At 28.6% G+C, this 17,226-nt stretch overlaps 3 protein-coding genes across 6 annotated transcripts; 1 reads left to right on the top strand and 2 right to left on the bottom strand.

The window, feature by feature from the left end:
- Positions 1–1,460: 1,460 nt before the first annotated feature.
- On the bottom strand, positions 1,461–6,152 carry LOC130669720 (dipeptidase 1-like). Its single transcript, XM_057472753.1, has 7 exons — positions 5,887–6,152; positions 5,372–5,504; positions 4,343–4,949; positions 3,164–3,422; positions 2,163–2,247; positions 1,996–2,071; positions 1,461–1,776 (listed from the first exon to the last, which is right to left on the bottom strand). The coding sequence occupies exons 1-7, from the start codon at positions 5,968–5,970 to the stop codon at positions 1,542–1,544; spliced, it is 1,479 nt and encodes a 492-aa protein (XP_057328736.1). The 5' UTR covers positions 5,971–6,152; the 3' UTR covers positions 1,461–1,541.
- Positions 6,153–6,635: 483 nt separating this feature from the next.
- Positions 6,636–10,057, top strand: LOC130669723 (nucleolin-like). Its single transcript, XM_057472756.1, has 4 exons — positions 6,636–6,889; positions 7,727–7,975; positions 8,713–8,853; positions 8,965–10,057. The coding sequence occupies exons 1-4, from the start codon at positions 6,788–6,790 to the stop codon at positions 9,094–9,096; spliced, it is 624 nt and encodes a 207-aa protein (XP_057328739.1). The 5' UTR covers positions 6,636–6,787; the 3' UTR covers positions 9,097–10,057.
- Positions 10,058–10,320: 263 nt separating this feature from the next.
- Positions 10,321–17,094, bottom strand: LOC130669728 (putative uncharacterized protein DDB_G0274535). 4 transcript variants are annotated; one of them, XM_057472764.1, is made up of 5 exons: positions 16,830–17,094; positions 15,467–15,737; positions 15,072–15,367; positions 14,088–14,348; positions 10,321–13,158 (listed from the first exon to the last, which is right to left on the bottom strand). In XM_057472764.1, the coding sequence occupies exons 2-5, from the start codon at positions 15,676–15,678 to the stop codon at positions 12,218–12,220; spliced, it is 1,710 nt and encodes a 569-aa protein (XP_057328747.1). In that variant the 5' UTR covers positions 15,679–15,737; positions 16,830–17,094; the 3' UTR covers positions 10,321–12,217. The 4 variants fall into 4 exon arrangements, with proteins under 4 accessions (XP_057328747.1, XP_057328746.1, XP_057328744.1 ...); XM_057472763.1 differs by lacking the exon at positions 16,830–17,094 and adding an exon at positions 16,603–16,740 and having other exon boundaries at positions 15,072–15,352; XM_057472761.1 differs by lacking the exon at positions 16,830–17,094 and adding an exon at positions 16,603–16,740.
- Between the last annotated feature and the right edge of the window lie 132 nt (positions 17,095–17,226).

A 17,226-nucleotide genomic window follows, 5' to 3' on the forward strand; every position in this document is an offset into this window, starting at 1 on the left:
TTAAAAAGGATGTACCGAAAAAAAATTCCCGTTGAAATTTCCCGTTTGAATAACCCGCAAAATTTTTTTTCATTAAAAATATTGTAACTTTTGAACCGTTTGAAATAAAAATTTGACTCTAGAATATTCTTGTAGAACATTAAATTTCCTAAAAAAAAGTTTTGGTAGTCAAATTTCAAAACTCGTTACTTCGTATACTTACAGGCCATCAAAGTCTCGAATGAACGAAATTACACAGTTTTAGGCTCTATTATTAAAAATGTCTACGAAAATTTTTGGACTAAAATTTAATGTCCTACAAGAATATTTTAAAGCCAAATCTTTATCTCAGGTCAGAAGTTACAATATTTTGAATAAAAATAAATTTTTGGCGCGTTATTTAAATGTGAAAATTCAAATCGCTACCGAAGCCTTTTGAAATTGAGGTAAAAATTTTTCCCAACAGTAGAATTTTTTTCTCGATATATAGGTCATTTTTAAGCTATAAATTCGATAGGTTGTTTTTTTTATCACCCTAACACATATATATTAGAGAAAATCATTGATTCCCATTACCCTCGCTAATAATTTTTTTTTACAATAAAAAAAACCGACCATTATTTTTCTTTGTCCAATATATATATTAATAATGTGTGGGTTTTCGGCTTTCATCTCTCAAACTTATTAACTGCCAGAGACTACCAAGAAACAATTCGTCCAAGTACTTGATTAATTTAATAATTCGTGTTAACATTACCCGATTTAACATCGTCTATATAAATCTTTCAATCATCGTTACGAGCTTTTATACAAAAAATTACCCAACTAAATTAATTAACTAATTAACTAAAAACGCCACATAATAATTACACATAATTTCATTACTTAACAAGGAGTTAAAGCTGTAACACTTGTGACTAAACATCAATTTATTGTCGACTTTTAAATTTGACCAAATTTTTTTACAACCATTAGATAAAGATTTATTTACTATACGCGTGTACTTTAACATCAATTATTAAATTCAATGATACGGTTGGGGCTTTCTCGAACGTTCACGAGTCACGCGTAAATTAAGTCGAAGAAAGTAGACTGTTTTAAACTGGAGTTATGCCAAAATATCTAAGGATATTTAATACAGCGGGAGATAAAAGATGTAAAATAATGTAATTTAAATTTAAAAAATAAAATAACAAATACTGATATTTTACAGTCGTTACCAATCGACTAAAACAAACTCATCAGCTCATTATTCCGAGTCTAGTTTGCAAGTTTAATACTCTATTTATAAGATCGATTCAATTCACTAGAGCGTACCCGAGTCGCTTGAATGTTTAAATTGATACCGATTATATTGTATAGAAGATTTATCGAGAGTATCTCAATAATCGGGGTATGTAAAAATATATGGGGTATGTAAGGAAATAATTAAAATTTTAATTATTATTATTAGTATTTTTTTTTTAATGTAAATAATTTTTTTATTTTTTTATAAAATAGTAAACAGTTTAACTAGTCTAATTTTTTTACATAGCAATTGATGAGTAATTATTTTTAAAAAATTATTCATCGTGATAACGACAATAAGACGTGTCCTCGATAAGTTCTTGAGGTATCCATTCCTCATTTGGTGACTGATTGGACAAAGAAGCGGCATGATTTTCAACTTCTTTCATTATTCTAATCAAATTTCCACCCACGAGTTTCTTTATGTCTGATGCAGACCATTGACGATCTCGCGTTAATTCAGCCAATAATAAAGGATAACCCGAGACATCAGGAAGTTCTGTTGGTGGACTGTGGAGGGCATATTTAAATATCAAATAGATATGAAATCTCCTTTGTTTTACTAATTTTTAAGAATATAAAATAAAAATATGGATAAAGAAAAGCTGCTACTTGAATACAAATTGCCTATGATAATTTAAAAGAAAAAATAAATGATAAATAAATATATTGCAATACTTGAAACGAACATTTGTTTGTGGTTTCTTTGTTTCATTGAATTTAACTGACCTCATTATACCGTCGTATCCAGCACCAAGACCTACATGATTAACCCCTGCGGTTTTTCGTATATGATTTATGTGCGCTAAAAAAGGATGAAAAAATAAATTGGAAATAATTTTAAAAAGTATTGTCTAGTTATTTTTTTTTTTAGGTAAAAAATTTCTTTCTCTCACCGATTACGTCATACATAGAAGCTGCATCTCCACAGCTAAGATGAGCGCTGTCGAAGCTGATCATCACCAGGCCACCGTTCAATGACTAAAAAATTAAAATTTAATTGAGTATAGAAAACTAATGATTATTTTTAGACTGTAAAAAATTTGCGGAGTGAACGTGGATTAAATGAATCGTTTATTTGAGAAACCCCATGTCATGTTTTTTACGAAATTGGGTTTTTTGGATTTTTGGGTTCTTTGGATGTCCCTCCATAGAAACCAATCAAAATATGCATCAAATCAGCGTTTAAAAAAAAATTAACCGGATGACAGCAATTTCATTTAATTGAGAAATCCCATAAGTAAGAATTTTATTTAAAATTCGCGCTTTTTTCGGAAATTAATTTCAAATATTGTTTTATTGTTGACTGTTATATGACTAATTAAAATGTTTAAATTAATTATAGTTTTTTGTAATTTCTGAGTTTCAGAGTTCAAATACATATTTAATACTTCATTTTATCAGTGTAATAAATGATTTGAGTGGAAACATTTAAAAAAACAATGATTTTATAAATTTTTTTTCCGTTTGGTTGAGAAACCTCATAAGTCAATCAACTTTAAATAATTTTTTTAAGTAGTTTCAGTTGAAAAATTAAATTTTTCTTGTTGGAATCTTTTTCAGAGACGCTAGCACTATTGTATTCAATTATTTATTTATTATTTTAATGTCAAGCTTTTCCAAAAAAATGTTTTTTGTCTTTCCTAAAAAATTTAGTTTTCTTGACTTATGGGGTTTCTCAAATAAACGATTCAAATATGGAGTGAATGCAAATTTTTAAAAAATCCAGATCACTCCGAAATCTCTCCGCTGAAAAACCAACTCCGAATTTACTCCATATACGAAGTGAATTTTTTCGAAACTCCGGAACTTCGAATGAATTCAGATTTAAATAAAATCCGTAATCACTCCCAATTTTTTACAGTGGATTACATTTTTTTAAGTATTTAAATTTTACCAAGTATCTGAGTATATCGTCAGGAACGTTACTAGATGAATTGCAAAGTGCACGAGCAGCACTGTGAGAAAATATTACCGGGGCTTTAGTCATCGACAGCGTATCTTTCATCGTACGAATAGAAACATGAGAAAGATCTACAAGCATTCCTAATCGATTTAATTCTTTCACAACTGATTTACCAAAAGTTGATAGACCGTCACTGTGAAAGTCTAGCGGTGCGTCTTCATTTGGATCTTCTACTGAAGAAGAATCAGCCCTTAAATTTAAATATTTAATTTTTTATCATAAGTAAATCTTGATGCCCAGCCCGTGAATTTTTTTTACACAAAAGTAATAATCTACGTAATCAAAAGCTAATAATTTTTATTGTTCAAAACATTGCGACCATATTTTGCGGTTGAATTTTAGCTATTCTACTAAATTACTTACTTCCATATCATCATCAATTATCTAAGAGACCCTAACCCACATTTAAAAAATTTTACAACAGGCGCTGATTTTAAAGTAGATAATTTTTAATTAAATTTTATACATAATATTTGAATACATCTTGGAAATTGTGCTAAAGATTTAACTTTTAAAAAAGTCGTTTTGAAAATTTGTGGGTTACATTTTATAATACTGGTGACAATGTTGGAAGTTTTTCTTGTTTGAAACTTTAAAAACTGTCTTACTATTTTTTCTTTCATATTATCATATTTTAACGGATCTCTAGTATATTTTTAAATCTTCATTCCATTTAATAGACCCGCTTTTTTGCCGCCTTATTAATATTTCAAACAGTAAAAAAGTTATGAAAACCTCATTACTTTTTTACAGTTCACTTTTTTCTGTGTATTGAGCCAAAATTTTTTAACAAAACGAAATTTATAGAGTAGAAGAACCAGTTTCCGACATTTGAATTTTTATTTTCATGTACAAAGAATACAAAAAATTCCTACGACAATAAGTGTAATTGAAGTATCCTTGATTATGTGAGAAAGACTTGTGACATTTTTGCCTATTGTATAAATTATCTTATCAAAATTATCAAAGTGTCAAAAACAGGTACTTAGTGTCCAGAAACTAGTAGTTCTACCCCGAAGTAAAAGAAGAAAAAGAAGGCCAGTAAAGAGTAAATTATAATTTAAATGAAACCTTGTAGATAATAGTAAAATATAAGTATATTTTTCTTACCACGGTGTGTTACATTTATGTGTCAATGTCATATATCGCGCGCCAAGTAAATGGAAGCTCCGTAATACAGCCATTGATGCTCCAATGCTGTGGCCACCTTCAATACCAACAAGACTTGCAAGCACACCATCTTTGTGAGCTTTTTCCAATTCTTTACTCGAAGTAACGAGTCTCATTCTCGATGGATACTTAGCTGTCAGTCTTCTCACAATGTCTATTTGTTCCAAAGTTAATTGAACAGCATCCAGAAATTGTGATTCGCATGGAACATAAGCTGACCAAAATTGCGCGCCCATGTTGCCATGATCGAGTCTCACTAGATCAGTCTGCCAATAGTTATCGAAACTAGCATTCAATGACAAATCTTTATCAAATGGGAAATCCCGTAAATGAGTACCGCGGTGCTTTCGAAGATTCCAAGCGAAATCATTCCGTCCATCTATCAGAGGAGTTTCGCTGAGTATTCTTTTGACGACTTGAAGTCTCGCTTCAAGTAAATGAGAGCTACGTAATTCTAAGGCTAAAGGTAAACCTACTCCAGCTACTAAAGCACAGCCTAGAAAAAATACTCCGCACATTACGAGCCACCGTCTTCCTGTACTACGGCCTGAAAAATAATTAGAGCATCTTATTAATAGTCAAATAACAATTATTTTTAAATTGTTAATAGATTTAGTGTAACTAAAGGAAATAACTTTGGTATCAATGACAGTTCTACCGGAATAAATTACAAGTTAATCATCCGTGAAAAGAAATCCATGTAAATCTTAAGTTCATCGCGGTGTCACGCTTTACTTTATGTAAGTTAGTGGTCAATAAACATAATGCAAAATCGCGGAAAATTTTGTCTTCAACAATTTAATAAATTATTTTTTTGCTAATCTCGAAAGTAAATTTTATTTATTGCATAAATAAAAAGTGGAAAGTAAATGGAATATTGTGTGATGTAAGTTACAAAAAAGATAGTAAATAATTTAATTATTGATTTAAATTTTCAAATTTTATTTTTTTAAATTACATTGAAATTACCTCGTTCTCGCGCTGGTTCTTTGTCTTTCTCAGCAACTAACGTAGAGACTCGTGAATTATTTTTGAGGTGATGCAAAGCGTCACCGTTTGGCAATTTTCTCATTAATTCCGGTGAAGATAATTGAAGACATGTCTGCAATATAAATTTTATTTAAATACTTTTTTTGCTTTACAACACAACTGGATAATTTTTAATCTTATAAGCAGAACAAAACAAATTTTTTTTATTCTTAATGATTTACAAATTCAAATTTTGCATACTCGGGCCCAATTTAAAAACACAGTAAGGGAAAAATTTTCAAAATTATTTTTTTAGTATTTTTAGTTTCAGTGGAGTCTTGTGAATTTGATTCCCTGGTGGAAATTTTTCGGACTTTTCTCTGAAAAAGTCTTTAGAATTTTAGAACTGAGTTTTTCAGATAAAATTCCGAAAAATTTCTACCAGGGTTCACTACATATTTAAAAAATTTATTTTTTTCAGTTACTGTATTTTGAACTTGGACAGCCGCACTTACCTCAAGTATGTCAACGTCTTTTCGTCTAGGAGGTGGGGAGTGAAAAACCATACCATCTCTGCTCACCCCATACAGTTCAAACATTGTCTTATGGCTTTGCTATTTTAAAAGTGAAATTGCTTTTAACTTTCTCTCTTATTCTATTTATCTCACTCTCCTCCCCTGTCCTTACTCTCTCCCCTTTCTTTCACTTTATCTCCTCTTCCTCTAGTGTCGATCTTCCAACAACCCTCTAAATACTGAAACCGCGTTTATTATGTCCTGCAAGAATGTATTATCCACGCAAGCGCTTGGCCCATGTATATATTGATCATTTAACAAAAAAAAGAAAAAAAAATAATTATCAATTAAAAAGTTTTTAAATTCATCTTCTAATCCACTGCAAATTTCTGTCAAATTATTTAAATTTTAACTTCAAAATTCAAAATTAACTCCTACTTACAATAATAATTATTGACCTTCCACTCAATTAATTTATTTGTCTCGTAAAAATATTTTTTTAATAAAAAAAAGTATCAAATATTAAACCGAAAAATTTTCAAATCTTCTGTTCAAATAAAAATTTATTTGTAGTAAAAAACTAAACCAACAATTAAAATTAATTAGTTTTTAATTTAAACAAAAGTAATTTATTAAAAAATATGATTTTTAAAAAAATTCAAAACTCCCGGTTTTAAAAATTGAAAAATTTCCCCGCGCATGCGCGATCAATGCGCAGTAACTGTTGCGCGCTGGGAAGATCACGAGCCGCGGCGTTCGGCGCCTTCTGACCGCCATATTGTTTGCAGTGATTAACGCACGTCGTGTTTTTTTTTACACAGCAAAGCATCAATAATATAAATATAAATATCCTCATATTGTTTATTAAAAAGCCGCAAAAATTTCGCGCAAAGGCAATAATATGAAGAAAAACAAAGAAGTGTCCGACGACGACGAATATTCAGCGGACGATCCTGAGGAAATGGGTGAAGAAGCATCCGATGAAGAGTTAGAAGGGGCAGAGGTACTGACGCTTTTATTAAAATTATTATGTCACTTACTTATCATTGTTATCAATAATTTAAAAAAAATTAATATCATTTTTAAATTTAAAAATTTTTTAAATTTGAATTTTATTTAGAAGCAGAAGTTTTCTGATTTAAAAAATTCATGGTCGCTTGGGGTACTGAAATTTTCAAATACTTTATACTAGCATCGATATTTATGATAGTATCAATAAATACGCACTTGTATTGTCTCTCTGACAGTTATTGATTATTTGTTTAAATTATTAGTCAGGTTATTGGTTGGAATATCGAGTAAAAATAAAGTAATTTGTGAAAAAATATGGGGCTGCTATCAATGAGAATGGAACCAACGTTTTAAATAAATAAATTTATTATTCATAAGTTTGAAGTCTGGTGATAAATGGCGAAGGCTTCGTTGCTAGATGTATTGATAGATTATAAAGGCAGGAATGCTTGGTATCTTGTGTTAGTTAATGCATATTTTGTAGTATAGAGCGATTATTACTTTTCTTTGGACAACTGAAGTTGAGCGGCAAGATGGGGTTGCCGGCAGCACAGTAGCGCCACTGATACATTTAAATTTATTTACTTGATATATTAATTTTACTAAGTTTTATTAATTCATTTAATGGTAATCGATAAAATTAATTAACATATTTTATTTGTTATGACTAAAATTTAAGAATAATTGATAACTTATGCGATAAGTGATAATCTAAATGCGTGTCACCCATTGGCGTAAATTTCATTAATTGTTATTGAGCTATTACTTGATGTATATATATAATATATATAGATGTGTGAGTACTTATAAAAAATATAAATTACTTAAGGGTGGAGCTAAAAAGAGGCCAAGAAGAGCTGCTGCTAACAAGAAGAGACAACACTCGGAAGATGAAGAAGAAGAAGAGGAAGATGATGAGGATAATGAAGGCGAAGAAGATGAAGAAGAAGATTCTGACTCCGATTCACCGACAAAATCTAAAAAGAAACGACGGTCCAAAAAAGAGGAGGATGAAGATGAGGACTCTGATGACAACAGTTTTCATGAGTCGTCTGGGATACCACCAAAGGACTACACAGTATGTTTATTACATGTGTATTATTTAGGGATGAACTTGAGAATTATTTGTATTGAATCGAATAATTGGAACTTTTGAATAGTTTTAATTTTTTGAATGACCCAAGTAACACAAAGACAACTTTACTATGTCATTTTAAAGGACGACAAATTTTTTTTGTCTCAAAGTCCAGTTTTTTTTATGTAAATAAGACGTACAGATGTTGGTCTTAGAGTCATAGAAAATTTGTCTTCTTTTTTCCGTCATAAAAAAGTCATTTCAATTAAAAAATCATTTCGATGACTTATTTTTTGTCGTCACTCGTGTCAAGTCTTTTAACCAGATATTTTTTCGCTAACAAATTTCTGATTGTTTTGTCACCATTTTGGTGCCTTATCGATGTATCAAAAAAGTCTAGAATCTGACATCTTATAGATGTCACAAAGTCAAGTCTGCTACTTGGGGACTCGTAAGTTGTGGAAATATTTCGAATAATTACAAAATTTTATTTTCAATGACTTAAAATTGTGATAATTTTTCCATTGATTCAAATTTTAGTCAGAGGTAGAGCTCGACACGAATTTAGAAAAAAATAATTTTGGTTACTTTAAAAACTAAGCTTTCCTCAAGAGAAAAATTGTATATTTGAAAGATTCGAAAAGTTACGAATAGTTTGAAAATTTTCAAATCGAAGCCAGTTTTTATTTGAATCCAATTTGCACAGCCCTATTATTATAATTATTTATTTTTAATTATAGTCAGGGGCATTTGTTGTTGCTAAAGCTGATGTCGGTGGTAGCAACGATCCAACTTTATGGAGGATAGACGGCAAAGCTTTGTTGCAAAAATATTTACCATTTAAAGAAGAAGGCAAAACTTTATACAAAAGCACATCCACGGTAAGAAAATTTAAATCTTTGAAAAAGATTTAAAGTTTTTCATTCATTTTTCACGCCGTTCTTTTTTTTATAATTTATTTTGTGCCCGTAATAATTTTTTTTCTTTTTCAGTACTCGGGATGGTCAGCAAGTAATAAAGACAAATACTTGGCTGCTCAGGTTACCTTCAAGGTGCAAAACAGAAATGAAGTAATCGTCGAGCTTCATCTCGACGAGCAACAACAGCAAGAAGTTGTAAAGTAAGCCCTATAATTAATAATTATCATCATCAACAGTCCTCTGTCTCTCTGTCTTAATAATTATAATGGCAAACAATAACATTTTTTTTTTATTTATTACTATTTTATATTTTTCGCGATTATTTTTTTCGACCGCCAATACATCAAAGGATTTAATATTTCCAGATCGTAGACTGGTATTTTTTTTTTTTAAGTTTTACCAATGCAACAATTACCATATTTATAACGATTTTAATTTATGAGAGAACATGAGGCTCGTAATTAATAAAATAATCATAATTATCGATATGTCTATTAAATAATTTAAACTTACTTATACTTTTTCCGGTTATAATTCTTTTTTTCTAGATTTAAATTTAAATTATCGATTAAAAAATTTTAACTGGTCAAAACTCTACAGTAAAAATTTCTTTTTTAGTTATCAAAAAAAAAAAAAAAAAAAAAACGGATTTAATGTTAAATAGTTAATTGAAGTTTAATTAAAAAATTAAAGTTTTCATGCATTTATCGACCCGGTCTTTGCTATTCTATCAATCTATCAAAATGTCTGTCGTAAAATTCAGTTTTAAAATCGTTATTATTTTAATAAAATAAAATGTAAACATGAAGACCATGCTGACGAGTCATTAATTTAGTGGATAAAAAAATTTCAAATTATTAATTAAAAAAAAAAATACTTGCAAAATTATAAGTAAAAATTTTTTTAAACATTAACTTAACATATTAATAAATAAATAAATATATACATATACTATTTATCATTAAAAAAAAAATGAAATCGATAATTATAATTCTGTAATGCAACGTGTTCTAATGTATAATTATAAAACAAAATTACGTTAATTAACTGTAATTAAATCCTGATAAAATTTTGTAATTATAATGTGTAAGTGCAAAAAGATAAAAAAAAAAATTAAAAAAAGTATGGTCTTCAAATTTTTTTGTCGTTCATTATGATAATGGTTATTTAAATAAAATTATGGCGACTTAACATGCATTTATTTATGATTTAATTATATATAAGTAACCTTGAATTGCGATACTAAAAACAACAATTGATACGTATATATTTTATTTCACAATTAATATATTAAAGTTTAAATTTTAATCCTATTAGGAAATATCAGTACGATATTTTTAATTATTTATTGAGGAGAATTATCAGCTATTATTTATATCAGAGAAATAAAACTTATATATTTTTTTTTTTAATTATATTTTATTGTGACAAAGTTTTTGGTAAAATTCCAGTAAGTTTTTGATTTATTATTTTGTAAGATAAATTTGTGGTCGAAGTTTTAAACTCTAAGTATAATATTAGGAATTACGATAATTTAATTTTGTAAATTTAAATCTATAAAAGGTAAGTAACAAATTAAATTAAATTTTAAAATGTATATAGATTATTGTAAGTATCTATGGTAAGTAGAATAAGATATATGATATGTATTTAACTGGATAATTTTTTTTTTATAAATTATTCCAAGAGATTCAACAAACTTGATCGTTATATATATGATGTTTATATTCATTCAAGAACAATTACTAGTCCCATAGTCCAATAATATGATCCTGAAGCTAGCAGACAATAAACAATTTTTGGATTTTTTTTCAACAATTAAAAGGCATTCTCAAACAGTGCCCCCCCCCTCTCCACTTTTTAAAAATATTCAATAACAATTGTAATGGTCGTTTTGAAATTTTATTAATTAATTTTTAAAAAATTAAAGCGTTGGCTGAAAAAAGGACAAAGTTACAATTTCGCCGAGATATAGAATTTTAAAAAAATGACTTACAATTGTCATCGATTAGGAGTTAGACAAAATTTTTTGTTTTGAATATACTGTAGGCTACAAATTTAAGAAATCGACATCAAATTCTTCGACAGACAAATTTAAAATTATCAATAAATAGAGTAAATAATTAATAAAATAAAATTTTGAAAAAATGCGCGTTTAAAAAGTGTTAAAAGTAACAAGTGCATTTTTTCAAAATTTTATTTTTTTAATTATTTACTCTATTTATTTATAATTTTAAATTTGTCTGATGTCTGCTATATTCACACTCGTATTGATGTCAACTAAATAATTTTTTTAAAAATTCATATCTTAGTGAAAATGCAGATACGTTGTCCTTTTTTCAATTAAGGACATTCTCAAACAGTGCCCCCACTTTTTGAAAATATTCAATGACTGAACTGTCATAAGCGTATTGAAATTTTATTAATTAATTTCAAGAAAATTAAAGCATTGATTGAAAAAAGATACGCAGCTACAATTTCACCGAGATATTGATTTTTGAAAAAATTACTGACAGTTGTCATCAATTTGGAGTTGAACGAAATTTAGTAAATAAATTTTAGCCTGGAAATTTTCCAATTTTGTTTACCTCCTAATTGATGTCAACTGTAAATAATTTTTTAAATTAATTATCAAAATTTGAATACGATCATTACGATGAGTCACTGAATATTTTTAAAAAGTGCGGGCTGTCTAAAATTGGCCTTAATTTAAAAAACTAAAAATATGCACATGTAGAAAATTTTAAAAACTACAGATGCATTTTTCCAAAATATTTTTTTTTTTGTTTTATCATTAAAAAAAAAAATCCAAAAATTATCAGACGTCTAATTTCAGTATCGTATTTTTTTCTTTCTATTATTAAATTCAATAAAAAATATTTTTGAATTTCTAATAAAATAAATATATTCCATTATTTTTTCTTAGGCACTATTTTAATTTTCTGTCATAACAAAAAATAAAAAACAGAATCAAAAAAATGCTTTTAAATTATTGGAAGACTATCAATTAATAAATTAATTTTTTCTTTCCATTTACTCTACTATCAAACTTTTCCCTTGTTATTTTACTGATATCAGTGTCTTCAACCAGACGATAACGAGTTTATTTAAAACAGTGACGTCTTCATAAGTAAACTTTGTAAAAAGTAACAAGATTATTTATAAACAGCCAAATATTTTAGGCAAATGAGGTCTTTGTAATATTAATTATGTATTAGGCTTCAAATTAAACTTAATTACGTATGTAGATACTTAAATAATTGGCGTTATAATTAAGAACTCTTGGCACTTGATTAAATAATTATTTTTTTGATTATCTGAGCAATCAAAATCCAGGTTCCATTCTCACAGATAAAACGCTGCTGAGCATCCCTCGGATCTCAGCCATTTCCTCTCTACTTTTTACCACCATATTCTCCAGTTTTTGATTCTTCTTAATTATTTTACGCATCTTTCTCCAGCAACTAGTGCTGCTGGCATGATAACAACAGTCTGGAGAATCAGCATCATGTCTGCACAACTGTTCCGACTGGTCGCTTTTACAGCAAAGCTCACGACGTTCTGAATTACAAGAAGTTTCAGAGTTAAGCTCTGGTTCTAAACGTTCACTCGAACTGATAGTAATCGATGGTAATTTAATATTTTCTTGGTCAACTGGAACATCATCATTCTCATAAGACGCAGCTTCGACGTCATTAATTCTTGCTTGACGTCGAAAACTCCGTCTTCTATCAGATGCCTGTTTTATAACTCCGTCACTGAACCGCCGACCTTCCTCGCTACTGTAACTCGAATGCTTATCATCAAAATTATATGAACCATCACTGGCTCTTCGAAAGCTGCTTGACGTCACATCATATTCTTGTTGATTTCTGTTATCTCGTGTAAGTTTACGTGATTGTCTTGAATTTAAACTACAATTCTTTCCATTATTTTCTACTGATTCATTTTTATTACTACTTGTATTTAAATCATCTGCAGTTGATTCAGATTCAATTGTACTTAGATCAGATCCAGATAATGAATCAAAAGTATCATCAATAAATTTTTGTTTTATTATTTTTCTTTTTAATTTTTCTGATGATTTATTATCATGCGTCTGACAAATAAAGTCTTTATTATCAGTAATTGAGCTTGATCTATAGGAATTTTTTAGGTCAGTTTTAGAGTCAGTCGAGTTGTTACTTGGTACACAATTCTGGTGATTTTCAGGTTTTATTATTTCTATAAGTTCACCGTCTCCATTAAAAGCAAATGATTTTTGTCCTGAAATATTTAAAACTCGTTTATTTATTTATTATTTTTTATATTTTTTTAAAAATTTATTTTCAAGTGACCTTTCAATAATAAAAAGTCGCTACAGAACCTCTCTATACACAGACAACTCCATTACAATTCTCTACCGAAAATGAGGTAAAAGACCTAGTACCTGATCAGGGAACTAGTACTCGATCACTTCATGTATTTAGTAAATATAGAGATATACAAATATATGAGTGATCAGGTATTAGTTCCTGGATCGGGTACTAGTTCCTGGATTGGGTACTAGTTCCGGGATTGGGTACTAGTTCCCTGATCAGGTACTGGGTTTCTTATCTTATGACTATCATAAACTTATGTTTATTCTGAGACTTCTCTATTAAATGACAAGACTCAACCAGTCACCATGACCAAGGGGTAAGTAGGCTTACTGCTCGAACTTGGTAACTGGCCAGACGTGGGATTTAATCCCAGTGTTAGTCGAAAAATCAGTTCTCTGAGATTTGGCTTAACGTCGACCTTAAAAAAATCCCCAAGTCTCAACAGTTTATAGTCGCTAATGGCTCCGGCAGTTAAAAAGAGACTTTGAATAAAAAAAAAAAAAAAAAAAAATGACAAGATTACCAAAATAATACTATCCAGTCTTATCATTGAATAGAATTTTCGGAGTAGAGCTTGAGCTTGAAAATTGTTCTGGGTAAAAATGCTAGAGAAATACTATGGAGTCTGTACATATAAAGGTTTTGTAGCGACGTCATAATGCAATCTGACGGGGATGAGAATAATTTAAATAAAATTTTTCCGTCATATTATTGCATGTATATAAATATATATAAAGTTATCATTCATTTGAATTAAAATAATAGGAATAGTTTAAAAACTTTTATCAAACTTGTTATTCTATTTGAATTTCATTGTTTTAAATTAAACTTTACCTATGATCATACGTTTGTTTCGCATGTCAGGACTTCGTGAACGTTCTCGATCAAGAAATTGTCTATTGTTGGGTGACAGTACAGAGAGTCGAACTTCCGGCATTGCATGAGAATTGTGTGCCTCTGCACTGCTATCATTATTTTGATTGTTACTATTATTATTATTATAAATTGTTTGTAGATCCAATTCATGACTCTCGTGTTCCCGCAAACGTTCCATGATTTTCTGAACTATTTCTGATGGCGCTACATATGGTGATCCTAAATTAAAATAATAATTAAATTAAAATTTATACCACATAAAATTATTGAAGGAAAATTCCATTTATGTTTATAAATAAATTAAAAATCACATGCTAAAGCCAAAGCACACAACAGAATAAATTTAACAGAAAAAAAATTTATCAATAGTCAAAGCAAAATAAAATAAATAAAAAATAATCTGACGTTTTTAAAACTAGAAATCGATAGCTAAATAAAATAAAGATTATAGTTTATCTCTCATATGTTGGGCGTAAAAAAAAATATTAATAAATAAATGTAAGGTCAAAAAATTAAGTGATTTAAAAATAAATAATGATGATGAGATTTTCATCAATCATAAAGCGAAATAAAAAATAAATAAAATAGAAATAAAAAAAAAAAGATAATAAAATTGAAAGAGAATAAAATATTTATTTTATAAATATTGTGACGTCCAACATCATTAAAGAGACTTACTAAATCATTAGGTCCAGAGTACCTACGACGTTGCACGCGTTTTGGCACGCTCAGCGTGTCGTTGCTACCTACAAAATCACCATAAGCTTACAAATACAGACCAATAGCCCAAAGCCTATTCGTCACTTCCGTTCAAAATTTATTAATCGTATATTTATTTTTAGACCTACACTTAATTATTTTTTATTGCATCTCAAGGCTATATTTAATTTAACTTTTAAGTCTACGCGGTAAATTATTTTGATATTCACAAAATAAAATTACCAGTAAGTCCGCGGTATCCCAACGATGCAGTATCGATTGATTCATTGGCCTCTTGCTGCTGTCTTACGAACTCATCTATAACAATACCCCGAAGTTTAGAAGGTTGCAAAAATCTTTTTGGAATTCGCGAAAGTGGTCCATCAGGTTGGGCATTATTGTAATAGCCACCGAATCCTAGACCCAGAAGAATAGCTTCTGGATCCGGTTTACGTAACTCCAGAAGACTTTCCACGCTGCTGCAGTGACTGCTGTCAGATTGCAGACTTGGATCTCGTACTAATCTACTGCGTGAAAAACTAAAATTTATTTACTGTACTAAACTTTAATTATAATTTGTCATGAATTACTTCTTAATGAGTAACGATTTGAAATATTTGTGTATTGTAATAACAAACCTTGGAATGCCTGACATTGTAATTGCTGGTGAGCTTGGTGCTGATAAAGTCATGATTGGATTTTTAAGTGATGATACTTTTTTCGAGTGATGTTCCTCAGGTACTAATGACGATGAACTTTCATGAGACTCAACGTGGATGTCAATTGAAGATTTAGTAGGAGATGGAATGGAGTCAACCCATTGCTGCACTGGTCCGCCGTTCCTTCTCATCTCCCAGATTCCTCTTAACCAGTCTGTTACTCTTATTATTGCCTCCTTACCAACGTTTTCTAAAAAACAAATTAATAATTATTATAATAATTATTTTTAAAAAATTTTAAACAGTACATAAAAAAATCTAAACATAAAATCAAGACAACACACATTTATATTTTTAATCATTAAAATTTTTTTTATCCCGTAAATGAAATTTGAATTTTTAAAAATTTGTTTAAAACATTTCAGTCATGATATAAATTAAATTTGAAAGAAAAAAATGATCCGTAAGTTAGCACGAGTGTGAATGTAGCATCCACCAGACAAATTTAAAATTATAAATAAGTAGAGTAAATAATTTAAAAAAAAATGCACTTATTAACTTTGAAATTTTTTAAATGCGCATTTTTTAAAAATTTAATTTTATTAATTATTTACTCTGTTTATTATTAATTTAAAATTTAATGTCTGCTACATTCTCACTCATAAATTAGCAGACAATTTAAAATTTTCGAATTTTTTTTCGACAGTTTAATTTTTAAAAAAATGCACATGTAGAAAATTAAAAAACTACAAGTACAATTTTCTGAAACATTTCTTTTATCATTTTTAAAAAATTAAAAAAATTACTAGACGGCTAATTTCAGTATCGCAAAAAAATGAAAAATAGTTTTATTATATATTCAAATTAAATGAATATTTATAACTACAGTATAAATGCTCACAAATACGGTATAGATTTTTCTTTTCTAATAGGATAGTAAAGATATTTATCGGATTACGAATATTGTGCAGTGCAAAAGTATAATAGTCTTCTGAAAAATAATAAATAATAAATAATTGACATTGTGATCAGTTGAAGTAAAAGTAAAAGTGACAGGAGTAAACATTTATGTCCTAAAAGTTTAGTTTAATATCCTTTCATTAGTAATATTGTACCTGGATCTATCATATCCTGAGCCGCATAAACATTTGAATTTCGTAGAAAAAAAGAAAAAAAAAAGTTTATTTAAAAATTACACGATATTAACACATAGAAGTCACGTAGGACAAACAATTGTCTTACTTAATATTCATATTGCCTTGGTAAGAAAAAAAAATTTTAATTTACTTCAATCAATAAATTAATTAATATTATTTATACAACGAGTATTTAATTGTCTTACCTTAATATTAATAATAATTGATTGTTACCAATAAAATTGTCTGGCTGATGATTGAAAAATTGTTTATTTATTAGTTAATAAATGGTAAAAAAAAACAATATGTATATGATGTGATCCAAATGACTTGTATGTGCGCAAAGTTATTGAGAGACTGGAACAGCCACTTGTTAAATTTCCCCCACATTGATGAAGGTTTTGACACACGCGTAATTTTTCAGTGACATTTGTAAAATTATTTACATATATATTTTTAGTTATCCTCGGGCAAAGAAAAAAACTGGGTCTATTATTATTGATAAGAATTTATGTCAAAGTCCTGTCAAATTATTTAAGTCACTTGGATAATTCAAATAATGACGAGTGATGAATTAATTACTAACGGGGGTATGATAAAATA

Source organism: Microplitis mediator, chromosome 6, assembly GCF_029852145.1.
Source record: "Microplitis mediator isolate UGA2020A chromosome 6, iyMicMedi2.1, whole genome shotgun sequence".
Classification (NCBI taxonomy): Eukaryota; Metazoa; Arthropoda; class Insecta; order Hymenoptera; family Braconidae; genus Microplitis; species Microplitis mediator.